Source organism: Oryctolagus cuniculus, chromosome 1 (genome assembly GCF_051225735.1).
Source record: "Oryctolagus cuniculus isolate XC-2025 breed Fujian yellow rabbit chromosome 1, ASM5122573v1, whole genome shotgun sequence".
In the NCBI taxonomy this organism is placed as follows: Eukaryota; Metazoa; Chordata; class Mammalia; order Lagomorpha; family Leporidae; genus Oryctolagus; species Oryctolagus cuniculus.
The window spans coordinates 215,309,925-215,337,023 of record NC_142867.1 but is presented as its reverse complement, the minus strand read 5'-3'; the positions used below and the strand labels follow the sequence as shown (position 1 = coordinate 215,337,023).

Genomic DNA, 27,099 nt, shown 5'->3' with positions numbered 1-27,099 from the left:
GTGGTTATATTTGTAACAGGGGCTTCACAAGGTGATCAAGTTAAACCGGGGTCTTTAGGTGGGAGCCCAAATGTAATAGAACTGGTACTCTGACACGCAGAGAGCCAAGGACAGATGGCACCCATCACAAGGCAACACCCAAGGCCCCAGGAGGCCACCAACCCCCCGCTCTGGGGCTGGGCTCCAAGGAAGAGCAGGTGGGGCTCGCAAGCCCCACCCCGCCCCCTCCCGCCCTAAATTCAGGCGCTGGGGCTGTGGGGCGCTCACACCGCCTTCCCTCTGCACTGGGACCTGCAGCCCCCGGTGAGCAGACGCCCTGCTTCCTCTTCGCTCTTCCTCCTCCCTGCTGGGTTCCGGACGGCCCTGCGGGGAGCGTGGGCGCCCGGCCCTGGGGCTCCTGGTGCTGCCAGGCGTCTCCGCCCTGCGCTCCGAGAAAGTTGGGAGCCGGACGTCCCGGGGCCTCCTGGCCTCGGCGGCTGCTTGGAGCGGTCCGGGATGGGGAGGGAAAGAAGGGCGAGACCCGGCTGCATTGCTGGTGGCCCCCAAGGCCGCCCGCACGGGGACTGGGGCTGGCCGAGGTTTTGCAGGCTGCAGAGTCCGTGCGCCTGCGGAAGCAGACCGCCGGGGGAGGGGAATGATTCCTAGACGCAGGAATTCGGAAATGGAGGCGGCCAGGGGCGGAGCCCGCAGGGTGGGAGTCGGGACCCCAGTTCCAGATCTCTGGGATCTTCGCAGCTCCCTGGACGCACCTGATCTGCGGCCAGGCCGTTTCCGGAGTTGGGGGCTGCTGTGGCGTTGGGAGTTGGGGCCATTTGGAAAAGCTGTGACCTTTTGGGGGAGAGGAACCAGAATAGGTAATGTCTTTGAGAAAAGCTGAGTCGGGGAACGGGAGGAGATGAGGGTTACCCTCGTGGGAGCGGGGGCGCCCGGCCCTGGGGCTCCTGGTGCTGCCTGCCAGGCGTCTCCGCCCTGCGCTCCGAGAAAGTGGGGATCCGGACGTCCCAGGGCTTCCTGGCCTCGGCGGCTGCTTGGAGCGGTCCGGAATGGGGAGGGAAAGAAGGGCGAGGCCCGGCTGCATTGCTGGTGGCCCCCAAGGCCGCCCGCACGGGGACAGGGGCAGGGCGAGAAACTGCAAGCAGCCCCGTGGCTTGTTTGCCTGTAACTGACTGACTCGGGGGACGGCGCGGCTCCAGCTGGATCCGAGAGAGTTCGGGCCAAGTCGACTCATTTCTCGGTATATGAGGTGCCCGGCTTAAACGCGAATCCTCGGTTTCCCCCCTGGAGCTAAAGAAAGTTTGCGCGTGAACAGAGGGCGGAGCAGCGGCGCCCCCCCGTGGCGTTCAGGGCTCCCGCGGGCCTCTCGGAACGCGGGGTCCTCTCCAGCTGAACCAGGTTGTTGGCCTTGGTCGCTCTTTTCCTGAGGATTCATCCCTGTGAGATGAGAAACTGGGGATGGTTGCAGGCCCAGGGGAGTTCCGGAGAGGAAAACTCGAACCCAGCGGCTGGAACTCCAGTCCTTTACGTTTCTTCTTGTCCTGGAGGTTTCTTTAAGCCTTCGGTTTTGTGTTATTTTTGAAAAGATTTATTTTTACTTATTGGACATGTAGAGGTAGAGAGAGAGGTAGAGACAGATTCACTCACCAAGTGGCTGCAGCGACAGGGCTGGGCCAGGCTGAAGCCAGAAACCAGGGTCTTCTTCCAGGTCTCCCAGGTGGTCCAGGGGCCCAAGTGCCATGTGCCGCTGCTTTCCCAGGCACATTAGCAGGGAGCTGCACGGGAAGAGAGCAGCCAGGACTCAAAGTGGCACCCGTATGGGATGCAGGCACTGCAGGCCGGGGCTTTAATCTGCTGTGCCACAGCGCCGGCCCCTTAGCCTCAGTTTTCTCATCTGTCTTTTGGAAAGGTATGAGGCTAAATTGACATAGCAGATAGGAAGCGCTTGGTGCAGCACTAGCACCAGAGAAGTACCCATGGAATGTGGCTGTTGGCAAGTGTGCCGAGGTAGTGCCAGCTGGCCTTGGCAATGGCCTGCACCCCTAAGAGTGCGGTCATCTCAGGGAAGCTGACTCTGTGTTTACTGAATCCTAGGAGCCTCAGGATGGTGCGTGCTAAGAACTGGACCCTGAAGAAGCACTTCCATGGCCACCCCACGGATAGTGACTTTGAGCTGAAGACAGTGGAGCTCCCACCCTTAAACAATGGAGGTGAGGCCAGCACTCAGCGTTGGAAGAGACTGTATCCGGCAGCCTTGGCTGCTAACACACCACCCCCAGAGGGTTTGTTTTTGTTTTGTTTTTTTTTTTTTTTGTTTTGTTTTTTTTTCCTAAGACTTATTTGAAATTCAGAGCTACAAAGAGAGAGGGAGAAAGAGAGAGAGAGAGAGAGATCTTCTATCTGCTGGTTCTCTCCCCAAATGGCTGCAACAGCCAAGGCTAAGCAAGATCAAAGCCAAGAGTTTTATCCAGTCTCCCATATGGATGGCAGGGGCCCAAAGACTTGGGCCATCTAGTGTTGCTCTCCCAGGCACAGTAGCAGGGAGCTGGACCGGAAGTGGAGCAGCCAGGACTCAAACTGGTGCATTATATGAGGTGTCTTTACCGGCTGTGCCACAAAGCCGATCCCATACTCCAGAGTTTTGGTGACTTAACCAACAATGATTTCTTGGTCCACAACTGTGTGGGTTGGCAGTTTGGATGGGTTACATTGGGTGGCCTTTTCTAGATCTCACCTGGGCTGCATGGTTGATTTAGGATGGGCCTTGCTCAGTGTCTGGGGGGTGGCAGGGGTTTCCTGGGGCGCATGCCTCAGCTCTCCTGGTGTGGTCTTTCCTGCTGGCTAGGTTGAGCTCTGTTCTTGTGGTGGTCTTGTGGGTCAAGAGCTGCTGGAGTTGGCAAACTCCAATATGTACACACTTCTCAGCTCCTACTTGTATATGTTTGCTAATATCCCATTGCTCAAAGCAAGTCACATAGGCAAGCCTGAATTCCAGGGGTGGGAAAGTGAGTTGTGGGGGCTGGCCCTGTGGCATAGTGGCTAAGGTGCCACCTTGGTGCCGGCCTCCAATATGAGCAGTGGTTCAGGTCCTGGCTGCTCCACTTCTGATCCAGCTCACTGCTCTGCCAAGGGAAGGCAGTAGAGGATGGCCCAAGTCCTTGGGCCCTGCACCCATGTGGGAGACCAGGAGGAGATTCCTGGCTCCTGGTTTTGGATCGGTGCAGCTCCAGCCATTGCAGCCAATTGGGGAGTGAACCAACCAACAGATGGAAGACTTCTCTCATTCTGCCTCTGTCTCTGCCTCTCTCTGCCTCTGCCTTTCAAATAAATAAATAAATAAACAAATGTTTTTTAAAAAGTTCTGGATGGGAAGAGTGACAAGAGCAGGGGCGGGAGGAGCTGTGGCCGCTAGGCAGTGTCCTGCATTGACCCTCTGGGTGACGCCTGGATGTCCTGTTGGAGGATCCTTCCTCTTCCTTGACGACTGAAACCGATGCCTGGGCACGTTGCTTCTCGCGGCTCTGCCCAGACCACGGGGGGGGGCCGGCCTCCTGTCCTGGTGAGCCTGCTGATGACCGTGACGTGAGCACTGCCCAGCAGCCATGACAGAGCTCCGCCAATAAGACGTGTCTGTCAGGGTGCGTACAGGCAGGGAGGCTTTGGAGAAAAGTCAGTGCGATCCAGAAGCGTGGCCAAGTTAGGAGTGCCGTCTACACTGTGATGGCCACACCGAGACGCAACATTCCCACAGAGACTGTGTGCACGAGGGTCACCCCAGCTAAGAGCAAAATCTTTTTTGAAATTTTCAAGATTTATTTTTATTTGTTTGAAAGCAGAGTAACATAGAAAGAGGGAGAAACAAAGAGAGAAAGAGATTTTCCATCTGCTGGTTCACTCCCCCGATGGCTGCACTGGCCAGAGTTGAGCCAGACTGAAGCCTGGAACTCCATCCAGGTGTCCCATATAGTGAAAGGGGTCCAAATACTTGAGCCATCTTCTGCTGCTCTCCCAGGCACATAGCAGGGAGCTGGATTAGAACCTGAGCAGCTAGGACTTCAGCTGGTGTTCTGATATGGGACACAGGTGGCACCTTAACCCACTGTTCCACAGTGCTGGTCCCACAAATTCACAGATTCATTTTTTTTAGATTTTTATTATTTGAGAGGTAAATTCACAGTCACATAGAGAGAGAGGGAGAGACATAGAGAAAGGTCCTCCATCCATCTGCTGGCTCTCTCTGCACTTGGTACCAATAACCAGAGCTTGGCTGATCCAAAGGCAGGAACCAGGAGCTTCCTCTGGGTCTCCTATGTGAGTGTAGGGGCCCAGGTACTTGGACCATCTTCCACTGCTTTCCCAGGCCATTAGTAGAGAGCTGGATTGGAAGAGGGACAGTCGGGACAGGAACCAGTTCCTATATTAGATGCCAGCAAGCAGATGGAGGCTTGGCCTACTATGGCACAGTGCTAGCACCCACAAATTCTTTAATACTCATTGAGACTGGTAATAATCCAATGTTACGTGAACATCATCAAATTACGGTCACACATGTGTCCTTGAACGAGAAGCTTATCCTACATGTAAACAAAGTGGGAGCAGTGATTATTGAGAACGTCAAATGAAATAATCCATACGGGCGCAGGCATTTGGCGTAGTGGCTAGGATGCTGTTTGGGACATTCACATCCAGTGTCGGGAGAGCCTGGATTCAAGCCTTGGCTCTGTTTTCTTTTCTTTTTTTTTTTTTAAGATTTTTTATTTATTTGAAAGTCAGAGTTACACAGAGAGAAGAGAGGCAGAAGAGAGAGAGGACTTCCATCCAATGGTTCACTCCCATTTGGCCGCAACGGCCAGAGCTGTGCCAATGCGAAGCCAGGAGCCAGGAGCTTCTTCTGGGTCTCCCATGCAGGTGCAGGGTCCCAAGCACTTGTGCCATCTTCTACTGCTTTCCCAGGCCAGAGCAGAGAGCTGGATCAGAAGAGGAGCAGCTGGGACTAGAACTGGCGCCCATATGTGATGCCGGCACTTCAGGCCAGGGCATTAATCCACTGAGCCACAGTGTGGCCCTAGTTTTGATTTCAATTCAAACTTCCTCCTGATGTACACCCTGCGAAGCAGCACATGGTAACTCAAGTAGTTGGATCCCTGACACCCATCCGGGAGATCCAGATAGGGTTCTGGGCCCCCAACATGAGCCTATTGTGGGCACTGGGGAAATGAACCAGAAAGTGGAAGATTTCTCTCACTCTCCTGCTCTGCCTTTCAAATAAATAAAATTTGAAATAATTCTTATAGACCATGGAGTGATGCTGAGGAAATATCATTATATGTTATTATTTTTTAAGATTTATTTATTTATTTATTTGATTAAAAATGGCAAAGTTACAGAGAGATAGAAAAAGCAGAGAGAGATTTCCATCTGCTGCTTCACTCCCCAGATGGATGCCATAGTCAGGGCTGGGCCGGGCCCGTGGTCTCCCATTTGGGTGGGCAGGGGTCCAAGCACTCAGGCCATTCTCCACCAATTTTCCCAAGCCACTAGCAGGGAGCTGGATTGGAAGCAGAGTAGCCAGGACATGCAGTGGTGCCCATATGGATGCCAGCACCACAGGCAGCTTCCCCCGCTGCACCCCAGTGCCACCCCTCGTTCATAATACCTGGACTAGGCCGCGTGTGTGAGCCTGCAGCCTGTCCCTGGCAAGCACAGAGCAGAGGGCAGCCTGCAGCAGAGCGGTGAGCTGTGTTGTGTGAAATGCTAGGGAAGCAAGGCCCTGAGTTTTCAATGCCTGTGCACTGCTTTGTTTTGCAGAGGTCCTGCTGGAAGCTCTGTTCCTCTCCGTGGATCCTTACATGAGGTATCATTTCCTCCTGCGAAGTCCTGCGGGGGACCTTGTTCTGAAGCCATTCACCTTTAAAATATCCAACTGATGCAAACACTCCTTTTCCCCTGGTCCTCCCGGTGTCGTCTTGGTGCTGGGCTTGGCCAAAGGTCACCCTTTCAGCCTTTTCTTTTACAACCCTCTCCTGGTGTTGTGTGGTGGCATGGCTTCCAGCAAAACTGCAAGAAGCAAGGAGCCCAGCTCCATCTGTCCTTTTCACTTGGAAGGGATTTGGCAGAGGGAGGGGCTTTCCTTAGCTTCAGTGCCCTGTCTTGTTACCTTCACCTGGCGTCCTCAGCACACAACGCCCGGGGGGAGGGAGGGAATAAAAAGCCTCCAAGGGCCACCGATGGCTCAGTACCTTTCTGGGTCACTAGGTAAATGCTCTTCTTTCTATTCTTTTCATAGCTGATGGATAAAGACTAGAATCGCAACTGTAAGATTTAGCTGGTTTTCCTTTTTGTGTGGCTGTGGTTTTGGGAAAGAAGTATGCAGTGCTGCCTGAGTTGCATTTTTAGAAACTGAAAGAAACTCACCCGCAAGTGTACACAGGGGTGGGCATCTTGTGTTCCATCATAGGAAAATGCTACGCGAGGGTTTCTCTGGGTACAGAGCAGAGCTGCCTCTAACCCGTGCTAGGTTGCACCTGCTCTGCCTTGTGTGTCTGAGTTTCAGTCTGCACATCCCGGCCTGGCGGTTTTTCATTTCTTTTGAAACTGCAGACAGTAGCCCAGTTATTCGTCAGTATGAAGAATGGAATTTGTTTTTCAGGTTGGGATCCAAAAGACTGAAGGAGGGAGACACAATGATGGGGCAGCAAGTGGCCAGGTAATTATTTCCATTTGTCCCCGTGCTTGGTAACCTGTCTCCTCTTCACCTCCTACCGGCCCCGGCTCTGTCCTGGCTCCCACAGTTTCTTCAGCTTGGATGCTTCACTCACTGACCTTGGAAGCATCTTGGGAAATCCTCCCCCCTTCCTGAATGATGGGGAGTGAGGGCAGGGTGTGAAAATGTCATCATTTCAACCTCCCTCTGTCATCCCTACTATTAATTACTACAAATACTGTATTCATTCAGTCCGTGCTTATTGTAAAACTTCACGTAACATAAAAATTTTATCTTTCAAACTGAAAGTTCTACCATTGTTTTATCCTTAAGAGATGATACTGTAATTCATTATATCAAAAATTGTTCAGTCACATACTTTTATTTATATTTAAATGAGATAGTATGCCCTTATATAAATTGCTTTATCTTATTTAGTATTTATGGATCTCTTTTGTTGACTGTACATAGATATACCACCCTTTTTTTTAATATTTGTAAACTATTGCATTGTATTCTACCATTTAACTAATCTACTATTGATAACAACAGTTTCCACGTTTTTGTGTGGAACTAATTGCTCAGGGAACATGTGTACATCTCTGTGTGTCTGTGCACTTGGCCCATTTGGATCAGAATTGCTTTACATTACATTTCTAGAAGTACAACATCTAGGGTAAAGGATATGCATTTTTTTAAAAGATTTTATATATTTATTTGACATGTAGAATTACAGACAGAGAGACAAAAACAGAGAGAAAGGTCTTCCTCCGTTGGATCACTCCCCAGATGGCCACTACAGCCAGAGCTGCACCGATCTGAAGCCAGGAGCCAGGAGCCAGGAGCCAGGAGCCTGTTCCTGGTCTCCCATGTGGGTGCAGGGGTCCAAGCACCAGCGCCATCCTCCACTGCCTTCCCGGGCCACAGCAGAGAGCTGGCCTGGAAGAGGAACAAGCGGGACTAGAACTGGCACCCATAGGGGATGCTGGTGCGACAGGTGGAGAATAAATATACTGCTCTGTCCCCACAATATGCATCTTTTTAATATGAAAAGAAATAGATAGAGCCAGCACTGTGGCACAGCTGGTTAAAGCCCTGACCTGCAGTGCCAGAATCTCATGTGGGCACCGATTCATGTCCCGGCTTCTCCACTTCTGATCCAGCTCTCTACTGCGGCCTGGGAAAGCAGTAGAAGAGGGCCCAAGTGCTTGGGCTCCTGCACCCACGTGGGAGACCCTGAAGAAGCCCCTGACTCCTTTCTTCGGATCGGCTCATCTTTGGCGGTTGTGACCATTTGGGGAGTGAACCCATGAATGGAAAGCCTCTCCTTCTCTCTGTTTCTACCTGTTTCTGTAACTCTGTCTTACAAATAAAATTTTTTTTTAAATGTACTACCTCATGACAGAGATGACGTGCTGATAGGTTTATATACATTGATGGTGGAAACCTTAGTTGGCACAGCCTTTGAGACGGGAACTTGGCGATATGCACTAAGACTTACAGATGTTTCAATACACTTGACCTAGCAATCCCATTTATGGAAACATTATCTAAGGAAGCAAAAAATTCACATTAATGAATATTAATTAAATGTCATTGATATTAGGAAAAATACCAGCAAAAACTGAATGATGGTAAGATAATTAAGTTCATTACAGTTTTTGAAGGATTCTTACTAACATGGAAAAGTTCTCCATTATGTAGACTAGCATCCTGTTTAGAGAAAAATGACATTCTACAACATAAAATCACATCAATTGCGTAAACATCTGTATCATTAAGATTGCCATAATACACCAAAATATTAGCAGTTATCTTTGTGTTATACGGTTGGATCTGGTATTTGATTTATATGTTTGCAGTTTTCTAGAATAATCATGTTATAACTTCGTGATCTGGGAGGAAAATGGTAAGAGTGGGAGAAGATGAAAGAAAGGGAAATCAGTAACAAGAGAGAAATAGGCAGGCAAAACTGGGAGGTGTGAGTATTCTAGGAACCAGAGAGGGAAGATTCGCAGGTGACCCCCTGCGTTGACAGAACAGGATGGTAAAATGAGATCTTGATAAAGAATACCCACTGGATTTGTGATCAGGAGGCTGCATGGAATAGTAGGGGTGGGTGGCAGGATGCAGTGGGTTATCAAGTGGGAGGTTCAGGTGTCAGAGGAAGAAGAGGGAAGGGAGGGGTCAGGGAAAATGAGACTTGGAGATGTCAGAGTTGAGCAAGCTTATAGGCTAAGGGAACAGGCCAGCAGGGAGGAAAGTGTTGAAAATTCCAGAAAGAGCAGGGTGAAGGATGGTGGGAGCCCCTGAGTAAGAGAAGAGGCCGGTGTGCGGGCATTTGAGCCAGAGCACGGGGCCCCTTGCTTGAACAGAGGAGAACTGGGTAAGACAGAGGCCTGGGCTGGGTTGGTTGGAGAGTTCTTCTCTGGCGGCCTCTATGCCACTGGTTGAGGATGAAGATGGAGAGGCGTGGCAGGGTAGCAGTCGTGGGATGGCCACCTCAGCGCCCTTCTGCGAACCTGGACCCCATAGCATGCTAACTCCCTGAGAGGACGGGCTCATTGTCTTCATGGCTCTATCTTTCAGAGTTGTGGAAAGTAAAAACCCAGCGTGGCCGGTCGGGACCCTCGTCCTGGCTCATTCAGGCTGGGCATCGCACTCCATTTCCGACGGACAACACCTGGAGAAGCTGCTTACAGAGTGGCCAGACACCTTGCCACTGTCTTTGGCCCTGGGGACAGTCGGCATGCCAGGGTGAGTTGCACGGGGATATTTTATTGGTGTGAGTGCTGGATACTCTGGCCTTCCAGAAGGATTGTTCAGAGCTTATCAACAAGAAGAGACTTGAGTATTATATGCGTGGAAACTGATTCCAGGAGGTAGGACGAAGAAGGGAACATCAAGGGAAGCATCCGTAAGTGTAGGAATGGATAAAGGGAATGTGCTAGGTGTTCTAATGCTATTTATTCTTTTTTAAAAAAAAGGAAATCATGTCATTGGTGACAATGTGAATGGACCTTCAAGACAAAACAAGCCAGCCACAGAAAGACAAAGAACATACATCTCAGTTATATATATAAGACTTTTAAAAGATATTTATTTTGTTTGAAAGGCAGAGTTACAGAGAGAGAGAGAGAGAGGCAGAGGCATAAGCATAGAGAGAGGCAGAGTCAGAGAGAGAGAGAGGTCTCCCATCTGCTTGTTCACTCCCCAGATGGCCACAATTGTAGGAACTGCACTCATCCAAAGCCAGGAGCGGGGGCTTCTTGCAGGTCTCCCACACGAGTGCAGTGGTCCTAGGACATGGGCCATCTTCTACTGTTTTCCCAGGCCATAGAAGAGAGCTGGATTGGAAGTGGAGCAGCCAGGACCTGAACCTGCTCCCATTTGGGATGCCGGCACTGCAGTTGGCAACTTTACCTACTGTGCCACAGTACCAGCTCCAAGATCTTTTTTTTTTTTAAGATTTATTTATTTATTTGAAAGCCAGAGTTACAGACAGAAAGCAGAAAGAGAGACAGAGAGAGGTCTTGTACTGCGGATTCACTCCCCAAATGGCCGCAATGGCCACACCTGGACCAACCTGGAGCCAGGAGTCAGGAGCTTCTTCTGGGTCTCCCACATGGGCAAGGGGTCCAAGCACCTGGGCCATCCTCATCCTCCACATGGGCTGATATGGGCAATCCCAGCAGTTCTTCCTTGCCAGTTGGGAGCCATGAAAACTTCAGGTGCTCTCTCTAGCCCTCTGCTGCCCAGACGTAGCAGAGCGCTGTGTGTGCTCTGTGGCTTTGACATCATGAAAAGAAGGAGGCTTTCCCTGTGAGGCTCACCCCAAGGGCTCACATGGGCATGAGCCACAATCTCTCCATCCTTGGATCCCCAGAGTTCTAGGGGGCTCTATCTTCTTTCACCCCTGAAACTTGGCCCGGGTATAGATGAGAAGCAGCTATTTTCCAACCCACTCTCCATTCCCTCCCTGGTTCACATCACCTTTGTTTCCATCTGGGAGTTGAAAAGGAAGAGGTGTACTGAAAACTGAAAATATTCTTTGTTTGCATTTTTTTTGTCTTTTACCAACCCATAGTCCTGGGGCTTCAAGCTATATATATAAAGGAGTTGTAGGGGGAAAGAATAAACCCATTAATAGATCCTTCATTGTATTTACTCAGCCTAACTGCCTACTTTGGTCTCTTTGAAATCTGCGGTGCAAAGAGTGGAGACACAGTGCTGGTGAATGCAGCAGCCGGAGCCGTGGGCGCAGTCGTGGGGCAGATCGCTAAGATCAAGGTCAGTGTCTTCCTCCAGTCACAGCATTAGCTCAGGTCCCAGGGCCTGTATCAGGAATGCAGCGGGGACACAACAGGCCTTCCTTGCATCCAGTTTATCATCTCACAGATCTTCTTAGGAGCTGAAGGTGGAGCGGTGTGGGGGACGGGAGAAACAAGGTAGCCACGAATAGTACCCCGTCCATGACAAGCTGCAGGTGCCGAGTCAGGAATAGCCTCACTCTGGAGGTGAGGTTGTAAGCATTCGCTGTTTTTGTGTTGTTTGCTGAACAGTCTCTTGCTACATCACAGTCTCCTTTCTCCATGACTGCCCCCAGCATGAGAGAGAGACTCAAGATGAGCCAACCCAGAGTTACTGTCTGCATGGCCCCATTGCAAAAGCCGTCGCAGTAGAAAGAGGGGCAGTTGCCCGGAGGGTTGGGTCATAGTTTGAAGATACTCAAGGCAGAGAAATATTGGTGCTGATTTGGACAGGCATTTGCTGAAAGAATCCAGTCTGCTGGGGGTGTGCAGGGCAGCAGGCGGCTTAGATGCCAGCAGGATTTGCCCTGTGCAAGGAATGTTCTAGGTGATCTTGCTTGCTTGATCCTTTGCCAGAGGATGGGGGACCTAGTTCCTTCGGGACAAGTTGGGGGCAGGCAGATTCGTACCAGGCTATAGCCAACAGCTGAGAGTTCACGCTGGTCTCCAGTCCAGTGCTGAGGCTACCCTAGAGGTGAACAGGAATGATTTCTTCAAGTAAGTGAAGAAGTGAGAGCAGGGATCGGATTTTACAAATGCCATTTCAGCATTTGTCACATTAACTTTGCAGTTCCTGAGTTACATGGGTTTGCCAACATGGAATAATTCTTGGATATTAGTTTCATTTACATCTTGTATAAATTTATACTTTTGGAATTGGTTGTTTACATTTTAAATAGAATGCAGAACCCAGTCCTTATAGGAATAGCATACTCATTTCTTAGGTGTTAACATCTCGTGGCCTTTGGAGGAGAAGTTTATGGTGACACAGTACTAGAGCTTCTTATAATCATTCAAGTAAGAGATTTTTAGGAAACTTTTTTTTTTTTTATTTCTTGACAGGCAGAGTGGACAGTGAGAGAGAGACAGAGAGAAAGGTCTTCCTTTGCCATTGGTTCACCCTCCAGTGGCCGCCGCTGCAGCCGGCGCACCGCGCTGATCCGATGGCAGGAGCCAGGATCCAGGTGCTTTTCCTGGTCTCCCATGGGGTGCAGGGCCCAAGCACCTGGGCCATCCTCCACTGCACTCCCTGGCCATAGCAGAGGGCTGGCCTGGAAGAGGGGCAACCGGGACAGAATCCGGCGCCCCGACCGGGACTAGAACCCGGTGTGCCGGCGCCGCAAGGTGGAGGATTAGCCTATTGAGCCACGGCGCCGGCTCGATTTTTAGGAAACTTTTAAAAATTCATTTTAAATTTCAGGATGATCATTTTTCAAAGGTTTATTTATTTATTTATTTGAAAGACAGAGTTACAGAGAGGCTGAGGCACAGAGAGAGAGACAGGTCTTCTATCTGCTTGTTCACTCCCCAAGTGGCTGCAATGGCCCGAGCTGTGCCAATCTACAGCCAGGAGTCAGGAGTGTCCTCTGGATCTCTCATGCGGGTGCAGGAGCCCCAGGATGTGGGCCATCCCCTGCTGCTTTCCCAGGCCATAGCAGAGAGCTGGACTGCAAATGGAGCAGCCAGAACTCAAACTGGTGACCATGTGGGATGCTGGTATTGCAGGCAGCAGTTTTACCCGCATCGCCTGAGCACCGGCCTCTCAGGTGATCATCTGATGCACTGACATGGGAGAATAGAAGTCAGAGCAGCTTTAAGGACATTTCACAGGAAAGAATAAAACCTGGTCATGGGCAGTGCATGGATGGGAAAGGAAAGCATGTCCTTTGATCACAAGCTTGAGGTTTGGATACCTGAGTGGAACCCTTCACTGCACCAGGCGAGCTGAAGTTGAGCTTTTCGCTGGTCCAGAGACTAACCTGCCCTCTGCACTCTGTCGACCAGCTGTGGTGGGTACCTAAGGAGGTGCTCTCGGGCACCTGTCTGTGCTAGAGAGGCAAGTGCAGTTGGCCCGCACCTGCGGCTCATCAGCAGGTCCCCTTTTTCTCCCTCAGGGCTGCAAAGTGGTGGGAGCAGCAGGGTCTGAGGAAAAGGTCGACTACCTTAAGAAGATCGGATTTGATTTTGCCTTTAACTACAAGACGGTGAAGTCCCTGGAAGAAACTTTGAAAAAAGCCGCTCCTGATGGTTACGATTGTTATTTTGATAATGTAAGTACATCTGGACCTAATGTGACGTACTAGTAAGCTACTGTAACACTGTAATCCATAAGCTGTACTTTGGAAATTTATATTCATTAAATAAAAGTTAAAAAAATAAGCTACTATGAAAAGACAGTTTCTAGGCCGGCGCCGCGGCTCACTAGGCTAATCCTCCTCCGCCTTCCGGCACCGGCACACCGGGTTCTAGTCCCAGTCGGGGCGCCGGATTCTGTCCCGGTTACCCCTCTTCCAGGCCAGCTCTCTGCTGTGGCCTGGGAGTGCAGTGGAGGATGGCCCAAGTGCTTGGGCCCTGCACCCCACGGGAGACCAGGATAAGTACCTGGCTCCTGCCATGGGATCAGTGCAGTGCACCGGCCGCAGCGCGCCGGCCGTGGCGGCCATTGGAGGGTGAACCAACGGCAAATGACGACCTTTCTCTCTGTCTCTCTCTCTCACTGTCCACTCTGCCTGTCAAAAAAAAAAAAAAAAAAAAAGATTTCTAGAACTTGTGAGAAACCACAGGTCCTTTTTAAAAAGATTCATTATTGAGATGGAATACACGCACTATACAATTCACTCATTTAAAGCGCAAAATTCAGTGGTTTTTTTGTGTATTCACAAAATTGTATGACCACAATCATAGTTTTGGACTATTTTCATCCCACTGAAAGGAAATGCTGTACTCATTAGCAGCTGCCTCTGCTCCCACCCGTGCCAAAGTGATGATATGACAGCTGCTTTGACCTAAAATGTTTTTAAGGTCAGCCAGGTCACAGGACTTACCAGTGCACCATCCTGAACGTTCCCTTCTGTGGACACCGCATTGGAGTCCCCTACTCCTCAGGGGAAGGGCAGCGAGGTGCTCCCCCTTTCTGCCTTTCTGGCTGCAGTGGGTCATGTTGCTACAAACGTTCATGTACAGGTCTCCATGTGGATGAGCTGTCATGTCTTTTGAGTATCTCAGGATAGTTCAGAAAGTCCATGGGTCAGGGAACTGAAAATGTTTATTGTGTTGCAAAATGTTTTGAATTCTAGCCATAGGTTTTTCATAGTAGACATTATGCGTGAATGTTTTCGAAGACCCAGTGTCTACACAAATTTTAAAACTTTTTGCACCAAATCCATTTACCTTTTAATTCCATGTTTTCGTGAACCCTTTGCAGTGCCCCATACACCTATGAGTAGGATTGAAGGCCGGTGGCGATCTCCTATTTCATGCTCTGAGGAACTGCTGAACTGGCTGTCCAAGAGGCTGCCCCATCTGACATTTCTACCCGCAATCTCTGAGGTCCAGTTTCTCCACCCCCTCACCAAGGCTTGTCATTGTCCTTCTTCTTGGGCATAGCCACCCCAGCATGTTAGGAATGATATTTCACTGGGGTTCTGTTTTGCATTCTCCTGTGGCTGCTGATATTGACAGTCTTCCCAACTGTGTGCTGGCCACGTGTATACTGTGTTTGGAGAAATGTCTGTTCCAACCCTGTGCCCATTTTCAAGTGGGTGATTTGTGGGGCTGTAGGACCTCTATCTATATTCTGCATACAAGTCCCTTGTTAGTGGATTTGTAACTGTGTTCTATAGTCACCAGAACATGGAATCATTGTTCCTAGAGGAAATCTATACATGTACGTGCGCTTCTCCCATGGATTTTTTTATAAAGATTTTATTTATTTATTTGAGAGTTAGAGATACAGACAGTGAGTGGGAGAGACAGAGAGAGGTTTTCCATGCGCTGGTTCATTCCCAGCGCAATTCATCTGGATAGCTCCTATTTTATTTATTTTAGAAAAGGGAAAACAGGGCTCAGAAGGAAGTCACATGCCTGTGGCCGCCCCAAGAATGGGATTCATCCACCATCCACTCTCCGCAGAGCCCGAGCTTCATAAACTACATTGTACTGCCCATGAGGTCTCCATTCCCGGGCCTCTTGGTGGAGCTGAAACTAAGGCAGAACAATGGCCTCGTTCGCCTCATCTGGGAACATCTGTGTGATTTCTGGTGCTCTGCACCTGCCTACCAATGATGGGGGGGTTTTAGGATTTCAAATAAATTTTAGCAAGTAGTCCATATGGCATCCACTAATAACCAGACTCCATTGTGAATATTTTCTCCTATTCTGTGAGTTGTCTTTCACTTTCATAGTGTCTTTTTTTTTAAAGATTTATTTGAAAGAGTTAAAGAAGAAGAGATGGACAGAGAATGAGAGAGCTTCCATCCACTGGTTCACTGCCCTGATGGCTGCACACAGCTGGGGCTGAGCCATGCTGGAGCCAGAAGTCAGGAACTCCAACTGGGTCTCCCATGTGGGAAGCAGGGGCTCCCACATTTGGGCCATCCTGCTTTTTCTAGGCCACTAGCAGGAAGCTCCATTGGAAGTCGAGCAGCCAGCATATAAAACAGCACCCATATGGGATGGCAGCAGCCCATGCATCAGCTTTACCCGCTATGCTGCAGCACTGGCCGCATATAGTGTCTTTTGAAAGCACAGAGTGTTGGTTTTATGAATTCCAATTTGTCTATTTTTTTATTTTGTTGCTTAGGCTTTTGGTGTCCTGAGAAGGCCTTGAAGATATACTCCTGTGTTTTCTTCTAAGAGTTCTATAATTTAGCTCTTAGACTCAGGTCATAGTGCAATTCCATTTATTTTTGTGTGTGGTGTGAGGAAGAGGGCCAGTTCCATTCTTTTCCATGTGGATATCCAGTATTCTTTCCTGTTTGTTGAAAGGAACATTTCCCCTATTGTATTGTTTCAGCATTATGTACAAAATTGATTGATCATAAATGGTAGAGTTCACTGTTAGATTCTCACTTCAATTACATTGCTCTGTTTGTATTTTCACAGTCTTGATTAACTTAGTTTTATATTAAGATCAGAAAGTGTTAGCCGGCGCCGGGCTCACTAGGCTAATCCTCCGCCTTGCGGCGCCGGCACACCAGGTTCTAGTCCCGGTCGGAGCTCCTGATTCTGTCCTGGTTGCCCCTCTTCCAGGCCAGCTCTCTGCTGTGGCCAGGGAGTGCAGTGGAGGACAGCCCAAGTGTTTGGGCCCTGCACCCCATGGGAGACCAGGATAAGTACCTGGCTCCTGCCATCGGATCAGCGCGGTGCGACGGCCGCAGTGCACTGGCCGCGGTGGCCATTGGAGGGTGAACCAAGGGCAAAGGAAGACCTTTCTCCCTGTCTCTCACTGTCCACTCTGCCTGTCAAAAAGAAAAAAGAAAAAAGAAAAAGATCAGAAAGTGTGAGTCCTCTAACTTTATTCTTCATGACTATTTTCCCATAATTTTATTTAATTTTTTAAATAATTATTTATTTTACTTGAAAGTCACAGTTACACAGAGAGAGGAGAGGCAGTGAGAGGGAGAAAGAGAGAGAGAGAGAGAGAGGTCTTCCATCCGCTGGTTCACTCCCCAGATGGCTGCAGCTACTGGAGCTGCACCAATCTGAAGCAAGGAGCCAGGAGCTTTTTCCGGGTCTCCCACTTGCGTACAGGGGCCCAAGGACTTGGCCCATTTTCTACCACTTTCCCAGGACATAGCAGAGAGCTGGATGAGAAGTAAACCAGCCGGGACTTAAACTAGCACCTATATGGCATGTGAGCTCTGAAGGCATAGGCTTAGTCCACTGCTACGTTAGAGCATGGGCAAGGAGATCATTAGAATGATCAGATAACCTCAAAGTATAATAAAGTAAAATTTATAAATTCTATAAGATATGTTCCCAGAGTCTAATGGAAATGTCCATTTTTGGCAGGCGCCACGGCTCACTAGGCTAATCCTCCGCCTTGCGGCGCCTGCACACCGGGTTCTAGTCCCGGTCGGGGCGCCAGATTCTGTCCCGGTTGCCCCTCTTCCAGGCCAGCTCTCTGCTGTGGCCAGGGAGTGCAGTGGAGGATGGCCCAAGTGCTTGGGCCCTGCACCCCATGGGAGACCAGGATAAGTACCTGGCTCCTGCCATCGGATCAGCGCGGTGTGCCAGCCGCAGCGTGCTGGCCGCAGCGGCCATCAGAGGGTGAACCAACAGCAAAGGAAGACCTTTCTCTCTGTCTCTCTCTCTCACTGTCCACTCTGCCTGTTAAAAAATAAATAAATAAATAAATAAATATAAATAAAAAAAAGAAATGTCCATTTTTAATGTCATTTTCTAACTCTAGTTTCTGAGCTGTTGTATTAATTCAGTGAACTTTGCTGCTGCTAAAACCAATATTGTGAAATGATTGACTTACTGATTCTCCTGAATCTCCTAATGTTTGGATTACTTAAGGTTTGCTTTGTTTTCCTGTCTATGTAGGTAGGTGGAGAGTTCTCCAATACTGTTATCCGCCAGATGAAGAAATTTGGGAGAGTTGCAATATGTGGGGCCATTTCTATGTATAACAGTACCGGCCAGCTTCCACCAGGTAATGAATCTGTGCACATGACTGTGGGTGTGGGAATGCTGGACAAGGAGAAAAGTCATACATGTGGGATAGGCCAGTGACTATCAGAGTTTAACAGTTTCCTGCCATTCTTGGTGAAATAGTATTTATGAAAATAAGAATACATAATGTCATGCATGCTAAATCAGGTTATATTAGAATTTGATATAGAAAAATCCCAAGATCCAAAAATATGGAAGAAAGTGATCAGCAGTTTGAGTTTTTTCTCTATCATTTTTTGCAGTTTGTAAAAAGACAGCCAGGATTTGATGTGTGAGCAGAACACTTCAGTTGGTAAAATACTAGGGTTCTGCAGGATCAGAGACCCGGCTGCAGGTGCAGGGGGTGGAGGGAGACCTGACACAGGTGAGGGCAGCGCAGGCTGCGTGTGCGTCAGTCTCGCTGCTTCCTGCACAGCAAGGCCTCCAGACCCTGCCAGTCTGATGGTTTCCACTACAGGGGAAGGCGCGTGCATTCCCCTCCTTGCGTCGCTGTGCTGTCCTGTTTCTCTCTTGTCCTGCTGTGCTTTCCAGTCCTCGTTTTCCCACTCTGCAGTTCTGAAGTTTGCCCTCTCCCCCTCCGCACTGACCTGCATCCAAAGCTCTGTTCACCAAGCCCTGTATTCATTAACTCCCAGTCCTAGGGATGGTCAGATATTCCGACACAGTGACTGGATCTAGTCTTTTCAGCCATCAGGCTTGGGAAGTTCAGCTGCTCATTTGGGCCTTTGAGCCTTTAGCTGGCCTTGTCCATCCCATTGGCATCAGACTGCATCCTGCCCTGCCCTGATCCCCAGAAATTCTAACACATTTCACTGTTAGGATAGTGCAGAGACCAGAAGTTATTTCTGCCAGCTCTATGGCCGCCTTTGTTTTGTGTGTGTGTGTGTGTGTTTTTTGTTTTTGTTTTTTGTTTTTTTTTTTTTTTTTTTTTTTTTTTTTTTTTTACAGGCAGAGTGGACAGTGAGAAAGAGAGACAGAGAGACAGAGAGAAAGTTCTTGCCTTTGCCGTTGGTTCACCCTCCAATGGCTGCCGCGGCCTGCGTGCTGCGGCCGGCACACCACGCGGATTTAAGCCAGGAGCCAGGTGTTTCTCCTGGTGTCCCATGGGGTACAGGGCCCAAGCACTTGGGCCATCCTCCACTGCACTCCCTGGCCACAGCAGAGAGCTGGCCTGGAAGAGGGGCAACCAGGACAGAATCCGGCGCCCCGACCAGGACTAGAACCCGGTGTGCTGGCGCCGCTAGGCGGAGGATTAGCCTATTGATCCCCGGTGCCGGCCCCACCTTTGCTTTTTTGCTCTCAATAAAGAAATCAACATCCCCGGCAGGTTGGACAACCCCAGATACAGTGTCTCTTCCAACAGAGGGAAAGGGGAGTCCACTCCTTCACTCAAAAGAAATCTGGTTGAGGTGGGTCTTCTGTAGTGCATTCTCCCTGCACGACCCGGCTAACGCTTGGCTACGTCACTTTCACGCCTCCCGCACCCGCATCCGTCTCTCTGGCTCAAGACACAGCTCCATTTCTCTGATGCCCACCCCCTGAATGGTCCTTGTTCCAAGTAAGGTGATCGAGTCACAGGTTCTGGGGTTTAGGATGTGGACTTCTTTGGGGGCCCTTGGGGTGCCTACCACAGTATACTGATTAGGGGTGGCCCATGGATCAGCAAGGAGTGGAGGCAATTGGAGGTGAGGCTCTCAGAGAACACTGGCAGAGACTTGTACTGCTCAGGTTGGCACCACAGTCGCCCTCCTGGACCCTTCAGCCACGTGTGCCGTCCTCTCTCCAGGCCCATCCCCGGAGAGCGTGCTCTACCAGGAAATCCGCATGGAAGGGTTCCTCTGCACCCGCTGGAAGGGAGAAGTGCGCCAGAAGGCGCTGAAGGAGCTGCTGACGTGGGTTCTAGAGGTAAGGGGCTCTGGAGCCGTCCCCCAGCTGGACACTAGACCCGCCTCCCCTGTGCCACTGATGTGGGGAAATCCCTCATCAGGGCTGGGCAGAGACAAGGATGAAGACAACTGAGCAAATCCAAATGGGAAGAAATGCTGTCTCTGGCCCTGGGAGCCACCAGTCTTCAGTGAGGGCAGGGAACGTGCAATTGTACAGGTCCCTGTTGTAATCCATATTGGACTCCCCCTGGTTCTATAGCACTCCTGTCAGAGTCCTATTACATCACAGATGGATCCTACATTCCAGACAACAGAGTGCTCCTTGGGGCCAGTTACAGACTCTTCTGGAATGTACCTGTGTTGAGGGACGTTACAGGCTTTCAGCACCCTTGCAGATGTCCAGGCTTCAATGGCTGTCCCGCCCCAGATGGAGGGGGCGAGCCCCACGGGATACCGCAGTGTCATACAAGTAGCGCCCGTACAGCCAGCATACTGCGGACATGTATGTGAAGTTTCCATGGCCCGAGTTTTCAGGGGTGGGCCTAGACCATGGCAAGTCAGTTTCCGTAAGATCCTCCAGCTCCTCCTCCGCTTCAATAAGAAAGACAGACACAATGCGGACAGACTGATAGAGAGCCATGTTGTACAACTCCTTCATAGCATTAAATATCTGTGGAGCAGTCATCTTCAAGTTACTCTGTCCACGGCAGAGCCAGACATCTCCAAAGAGGACGTTATGATTCTCAGAGTGGAGTTGCTACTCCCCAGAGTTGCTGAGCCATCATTCCAAAGGTCCACCGAGCTTTCCTCGGGGCCACTTTCTCCATGAGGCTTCCTGACCTCGGTACAGGATCGCCGTTGCCGTGGCTCCTGGTGTACCAAAGCTCCAGATTACTGCCCCAGCAGGCTCCTTCTGCAGCACCATGTACTCACTGAGGAATGAAGCAAAGTGAGAACCAACACCTGCGCTTGTGTTGGCCCCAGGATCACGGCAGCACCAGCGCAAGTAGTGATCCAGGCGAGACCATGTTTGCAAGAAACCCCCGCCAACACGCGGGACTCAGAAAAGCAGAGTGGTGTTTGAAAGCATAAATCAAGCCACTCCAATCATAGGCTCAATACATGCCATGCTCTCCATTTCTCTTAAACTTGATCCAGAGTGCTCTGACAGCCGACAGCATTGTACACAGACGCCTGCTACACTCTCTGACTTCAGTGTCCAGTGTTCGGTCCCACCCCTCCTAACTGCTGGCTGAATTTTCTCACCTCCTCCAAGCCTTGGCTACAAAGCCCCCGTGGGTCAGGCAAGGTTTAGAGTGGCCTGCTTGACTTGCATTCTCCCTTAACCTGACCCTGTTAGCCATAATAGCGGGCATATTTTATTTATTTTTATTTATTTATTTATTTATTTTTTTGACAGGCAGAGTGGACAGTGAGAGAGAGAGACAGAGAGAAAGGTCTTCCTTTGCTGTTGGTTCACCCTCCAATGGCCACCGCAGCCGGTGCACCGCGCTGATCCGATGGCAGGAGCCAGGTACTTCTCCTGGTCTCCCATGGGGTGCAGGGCCCAAGCACTTGGGCCATCCTCCACTGCACTCCCTGGCCACAGCAGAGAGCTGGCCTGGAAGAGGGGCAACCGGGACAGAATCCGGTGCCCTGACCGGGACTAGAACCTGGTGTGCCAGCGCCACAAGGCGGAGGATTAGCCTAGTGAGCCGCGGCGCCGGCTGAGGGCATATTTTAATAATACCCACAATTCACCTGCACATTTACACGCCGATTTATTGCTCAGCCCCGCTGCCATGAGACCGTAACCTCCACTTGGACAGCGGTGCTCACACACTCTGTTTCCTGCTGCATCCCTGGCAGCCTCCCGAGGGGCTGGATCGAGCGAGCAGTAGATCAGTATTGTGCAGTGAACGCACGCTTTGGGGCCCATAAATGAGCCGTAGCTCTTCCAAGCCCGAATGGGAAACAGCGATGTTTACAGCCACGCCTTTGGGTCCAGAGGAAGCAGCCAATCCCTTTGTCCTGAGCTGTGCTCACTTCCTCCTTAGTCAACAGAACTCGGAAGAGCCAAAGTACACTGTTTTTGTTTTCAAGGGAAAAGTGAGACCATACTTGGTAAACCCTGGCCTGCGATCACTTCCCAAGTCAAAGAAACAGACTGTCCCTCTGGCAGCCACTGGAAGCTGGCGCTCTTCCCAGTATCACTCTTGGAGTGCTGGCCTGGGCTCTCTCCAGGGAGCTGGGAGGAGCTGAATGATTTTAAGTCCCCAATGTGTAGCCTCTTTGTCCCTGTTGGGGACATGAAACTTCTCTCCTCCGTGATCACAGCTGATGACAAGAAGCCACTGTGCTGGTGTCTCTGACACTTCCATCTAACAAAGTAAAGCAGACGGCAGTTTTGTTGTAAGAAACCAGTGAATTGGCCTCGCTCCTTTTGCATCTCTGGTTTTGTTTCTCATCCTCTCATCCATTGTTTTTTTTAAAGATTTATTTATGAAAGCAGAGTTACACACAAAGAGAAGGAAAGGCAGGAAAAGAGAGACAGAGACAGAGAGAGAGAAACAGAGGTATTCATCCACTGGTTCACTCCTCAATTGGCTGAAACAGCCAGAGCTGGGCCAATCAGGAGCCAGGAGCTTCTTCCAGGTCTCCCAGGTGGTTGCAGGGGCCCAAGGACTTGGGCCATCTTCCACTGCTTTCCCAGGCCACAGCAGAGAGCTGGATAGGAAGTGGAGCAGCCAGGACTTGAACCAGCATTATCCACTGTGCCACAGCGCCAGCCCGAATCCACTGTTTTCTTTTAAACACATGTTATTTTTAGAGCAGTTTTATATCTGCAGAGAGTTTTAGATGTGGGGGGAGCTGGTACACGGAACTCCCACATACCCTGCACCCTACACCCCAGTGTCCCCAGTGCAGACATTCTTCAATAGCATTTGTGGGAATTTGCTCGCACTACCAACACAAAGGACAGCAGACTGCAGGCTGAAACCACAGAGCTTCATTTCCCTGCAGCCCTGCAGGCTGAAAGTGCTGAGACCAAGGTGGCAGCAGGGTTGCTGGGGCTGAGGCCTACCCCTGGCTTCCCAGGCCTCTCTCTGTGTCTGTGTCATCGGATTGGATGACCCACCTATATGGCCTCATTTGGCTTTCATGAGCTCTCTAAGTCCCTCCCTCTAAATAGTCCCATGAGGAGTACAGGGGTTAGGACTTCAACACCTGAGTGGGGAGGTGGGTGGCCGAGCCACAGTTCAGTCTCCAACAGTATTCACTCCATTTTTAACCTTTAAACCAGAGTCTGGCTTCTCTCCCCTTTGCAGATTCTTTGTGTCTTGAAAACCAGGACTGAGCTGGGCTTGCAAGTCAGGGGTTCAAATCCCAGCTCCCAGAGTTAGAGTAGGTGGTAGGTGCCAGTGCTGCACAGCACAGTGGGGTGACCATGGGTCACAATAATGTATCATGAGTAATGTAAAGACCTGGAAGAAGGGCTGGCACTGTGGGCTGTGGGGTAAGCCGCCCCTTGTATCGCCGGCTCCCATAAGGGTACCAGTTCCAATCCTGGCTGCTCCACTTCTGATCCAGCTCCCTGCTAATGCACCTGGGTAAGTAGCCCAAGATGGCCCAAGTGCTTGGACTTCTGTCACTCATGTGGAAGTGATGGAGTTTCTGGCTCCTGGCTTTGGCTTGGCCCTGCTTCAACCACTGTTGCCATTTGGGGAATAAACCAGCAGACAAAGATTGCTTGCTCTCTCTCTCTCTCTCTCTCTCTCTTTCTCTGTCTCTCCCTCTCTCTGTTACCCTGCTTTTCAAGTAAATAAATAAACCTTTAAGAACTGGAAGAGAGGAGCTAGTAGGTTCCAAACATAAAGAGAAAAGGAAATGCTAATTGCCTGATTGGATCAGTTTATGCAGTATGCATGTGATGAAATATTGCACATTACCCTATAAAATGTACAATAAAACATATAAATCAACCATAAATCCATAAAGGATGGTAAACCAATACTAGATTACATTACAAAGAAAGTGGTATCATGTAACTCAGGTCTCTATGAGATCACCCCTCTTTTTCAAAGATTTCTTTCTTTATTTGAAAGGTAGAGTTACAGAGAGAGGAGACAGAGAGCTCTTCCAGTCACTGGTTCACCCCTCAATGGCCACAATGGCCAGAGCTGGGCCAGCCTGAAGCCAGGAGACCAGAACTCTATCCAGGTCTCCTGCATGGGTGCAGGGGCCCAAGTACCTGGGCCATCCTCTGCTGCTTTCCCAGGCACATTAGTAGGGGCTGAATGGGAGGGGGACAAACTGGCTCCCATGTGGGATGCCGGCATTGCAGGCAGCAGCTTAACCCAGTGCAGCACAAAGCTGGCCGCAAAACCCCTTTGAAAAACAAAACACATCGGCCGGCGCCGCGGCTCACTAGGCTAATCCTCCGCCTAGCGGCGCCGGCACACCAGGTTCTAGTCCCGGTCGGGGCGCCGGATTCTGTCCCGGTTGCCCCTCTTCCAGGCCAGCTCTCTGCTGTGGCCAGGGAGTGCAGTGGAGGATGGCCCAGGTGCTTGGGCCCTGCACCCCATGAGAAACCAGGAAAAGCACCTGGCTCCTGGCTCCTGCCATCGGATCAGCGTGGTGCGCCAGCCGCAGCGCGCCGGCCGCGGCAGCCATTGGAGGGTGAACCAACGGCAAAAGGAAGACCTTTCTCTCTGTCTCTCTCTCTCTCACTGTCCACTCTGCCTGTAAAAAAAAAAAAAAAAAAAAAAAAAAACACAGCAAAATGTAAATTAGTCCCACCTAGTAGACTGTGTGCTTTACAGAAGAAAGAGAAATGACAAATCTCCCACACTAACATGAACGCTTCTTGCTCTCACTCATAAATAAACATTAAACGCGTATTGAAAGCTTGAGGGAGAGACCAATTCCGAGACTGCCCTGCATTTACATTTCCTGAAGAGGCCCTGGCTCTTCAGAGGCACACAGAGGTGATGATGCTGCATTGTCGCGCTATGGGAGGAGATGGCAATGACAGCACCCAGACAGGTCTCCCCGCTTCCACTTCCACTACAGGACTGACTTAGAACCTGCTCACTTGTTGCCTCTGACACTTCTCCTGTTGTTAATCTTGATCTGCAAATTATTCTTAAATGTGCTTTGTCATGCTACAGATACTGTGTATGTGGGCCTCACTCCTCGACTGACCTCAAGTTTACTATGTGTGCCTCTTGTCTGCAAACCGACCCTGTTCCAAAAGAACAAGGTTTCCAAGCTCCTGGGATGTATCCGATGCGAGGATGAGAGAAGGGTGGTATTTGGAAGTGAAATTCACCTATTACATGTTGCTGTTTTCCTACAGGGGAAAATCCAGTATCATGAATTCGTCATTGAAGGCTTTGAAAACATGCCTGCTGCGTTTATGAGAATGCTGAAAGGAGAGAATGTGGGGAAAGCCGTAGTGAAAGTCTAAAGAGTGGCACCTGCAAGCAGGAGATCATCCTCATGACTTGATTTTTCCCATCACTTAGTAAAAGTAGACCCTGCCTTAATCATCTAAGAAACAGCACCTGCAAGGAGTTAGACGTCATAAAATCCATTGAAATGCATGCAGGAGAGGGGGGTGGTCTACAAGTTGAGATGCCTGGGCTTGTGCTCCTGACTCCACCTTCCTGCTAATGTGCATCGGGGGAGGCAGCAGGTGGTGGCTCAAGTAATGAGTTCCAGCACCCACATGGGAGGCCTGGATTGTGTTTGCTCTTGCCCGCTGCTTTGGCCTGGCCCGGCCCAACCTGGGTCACTGCCTGCATTTGGCAAGTGAACCAGCAGATGGGCTGTCTCTCTCCTGTCTTTTTCTGCCTCTCAAATAAATAAATAAAATCTCAATAAGCAAATGCATGGATGTGATTATTGACAGATGTAAATTTTGTAGTGAAAATAAAAAGTCATCTTCTCACTGTCAACTTCAGCTTCTTCTGGGCTATGATAAGAAAATAATGGTCAAAATTCAAGAGTTGACTACCCCTATGACCTTGAACTTCTGATTTTGCTTCTATGAAGTGAGCATAAGAGTTGGCTGCTTCCCTGCAGAAATCAGGAAACTTGAAGTCACAAGATGACTACGCCTACTGTTTATGTCAGAAGACATAACCACACTGGTGTGCAGGGATCTTGGGACCAACCCACACTGATTCTCATGGGAGTGAATTGAATAACAAAGCAGAGCAAGTCACCGCAGTTGCAAAAAAAAAAAAAAAAATGCATGGTTATAAGAATTCTTTAAAACAATTCTTGGCAGGTGGCGCTGTGCCATAGTGGATAACCCCTGCCACCTACAGTGCCAGCATCCCATATGGGCAATGGTTTTAGTCCCGGCTGCTCCACTTCCAATCCGGCTCTGTTAGAGCAGTGGAAGTTGGCCCAAGCACACTGCACCTGTGTGGAGACCTGGACGAAGCTCCTGGCTTCTGGCTTCAGATCAGTGCAGCTCCAACCATTGTGGCCATTTAAGCGGTGAACAGAAGATGGAGGACCTCTCTGCCTCTGCCTCTGGCTCTTTGTAACTCTGCCTTTCAAATAAATAAATCTTTAAGAAAATTACCTTACTGAGGAACACAAAACAAGACCTACACCTGTGGCAGGACATCATGCTCTTACACAGGAAGGTTGACTGTCACAAAGATGTCAAATCAGTTGGTCAACTCTGCCATCATAGAGAGAAGGGGTTAAATTGTGCAGTGAAACAATGAGTAGAGGGAGAGAGAGTCTGTTTAAAAACTGGAGAGATGCCATAAACTACTAATATGGGTTGTCTTCAAGGAAGAACTAGAAGTACCTAAAGGGTAGGTACTGTGTTCAATTCAATGTTAAAGATAGTAGATGGGACAGAGAAGTAGGCGAACCTCAGTGGCCCAGAGCAGGGGCTTTAAAGCCATGTATGAGGCATTCCTGGTATGGAGAGTCCAAATCCAAAGCTTGTGTGTGTGTGTGTGTGTGCGTGGCTGTGCAGTAACAGAGGATAAAGGTTGGGCAGTGTACTGAGCTGGGTGTGCGGAATCAGGGCCCAGGCATAACGAATACAGCTTCCACTTCATGGTAGGGTTCTCCAGCATGGTGTGTCAGAGCCCAAGAGGGGTGAAGCCATCAATGTCGATAGGGCTGGGAATCCAAACAAGGTGAGGAGAGCAGTTTGACAGGAGGGCTGTCTGGTGTGAAGGATCCAAGTCCATGCTGTGCAGAGGGTACCATACCTGGGAGCAGCCTAGCTGAGGGTGGAAGGGTAAGCACAGTGTCCACAAGGAGGTATGTCTTGGCATGGGGTATGTGACCTCAAGCAATGAGGAGTGAGTGACCTAGTACAGGTAGTTGGATCCCAACTATGTGGAAGAGGTGTTTGTGTATGGGATAACCTGGCACGGAGGCCAGAGCTAGTGTGCAGCTGCGATGTGACAGTGTGGCCCAGCATGAGCTGTTGGGACACTGGCAGAGAAGAGTATAGTCACAAGCAAGAATGGTGGCCAGGCGCAGGATG

General features: G+C 50.0%; 1 protein-coding gene and 1 pseudogene across 3 annotated transcripts; one reads left to right on the top strand and one right to left on the bottom strand.

The window, feature by feature from the left end:
• Positions 1-176: 176 nt before the first annotated feature.
• LOC100352119 (prostaglandin reductase 1) lies at positions 177-25,462 on the top strand. 3 transcript variants are annotated; one of them, XM_089301627.1, is made up of 10 exons: positions 177-303; positions 2,089-2,204; positions 5,803-5,848; positions 6,644-6,700; positions 9,287-9,454; positions 10,870-10,987; positions 13,122-13,277; positions 17,557-17,665; positions 19,472-19,590; positions 24,931-25,462. In XM_089301627.1, the coding sequence occupies exons 2-10, from the start codon at positions 2,099-2,101 to the stop codon at positions 25,039-25,041; spliced, it is 990 nt and encodes a 329-aa protein (XP_089157753.1). In that variant the 5' UTR covers positions 177-303; positions 2,089-2,098; the 3' UTR covers positions 25,042-25,462. The 3 variants fall into 3 exon arrangements, with proteins under 3 accessions (XP_089157753.1, XP_089157763.1, XP_089157762.1); XM_089301636.1 differs by lacking the exon at positions 177-303 and adding an exon at positions 345-854; XM_089301637.1 differs by lacking the exons at positions 19,472-19,590; positions 24,931-25,462 and adding an exon at positions 18,994-19,124.
• On the bottom strand, positions 19,596-20,683 carry LOC149128859 (sialate O-acetylesterase pseudogene; annotated as a pseudogene).
• Positions 25,463-27,099: the final 1,637 nt, after the last annotated feature.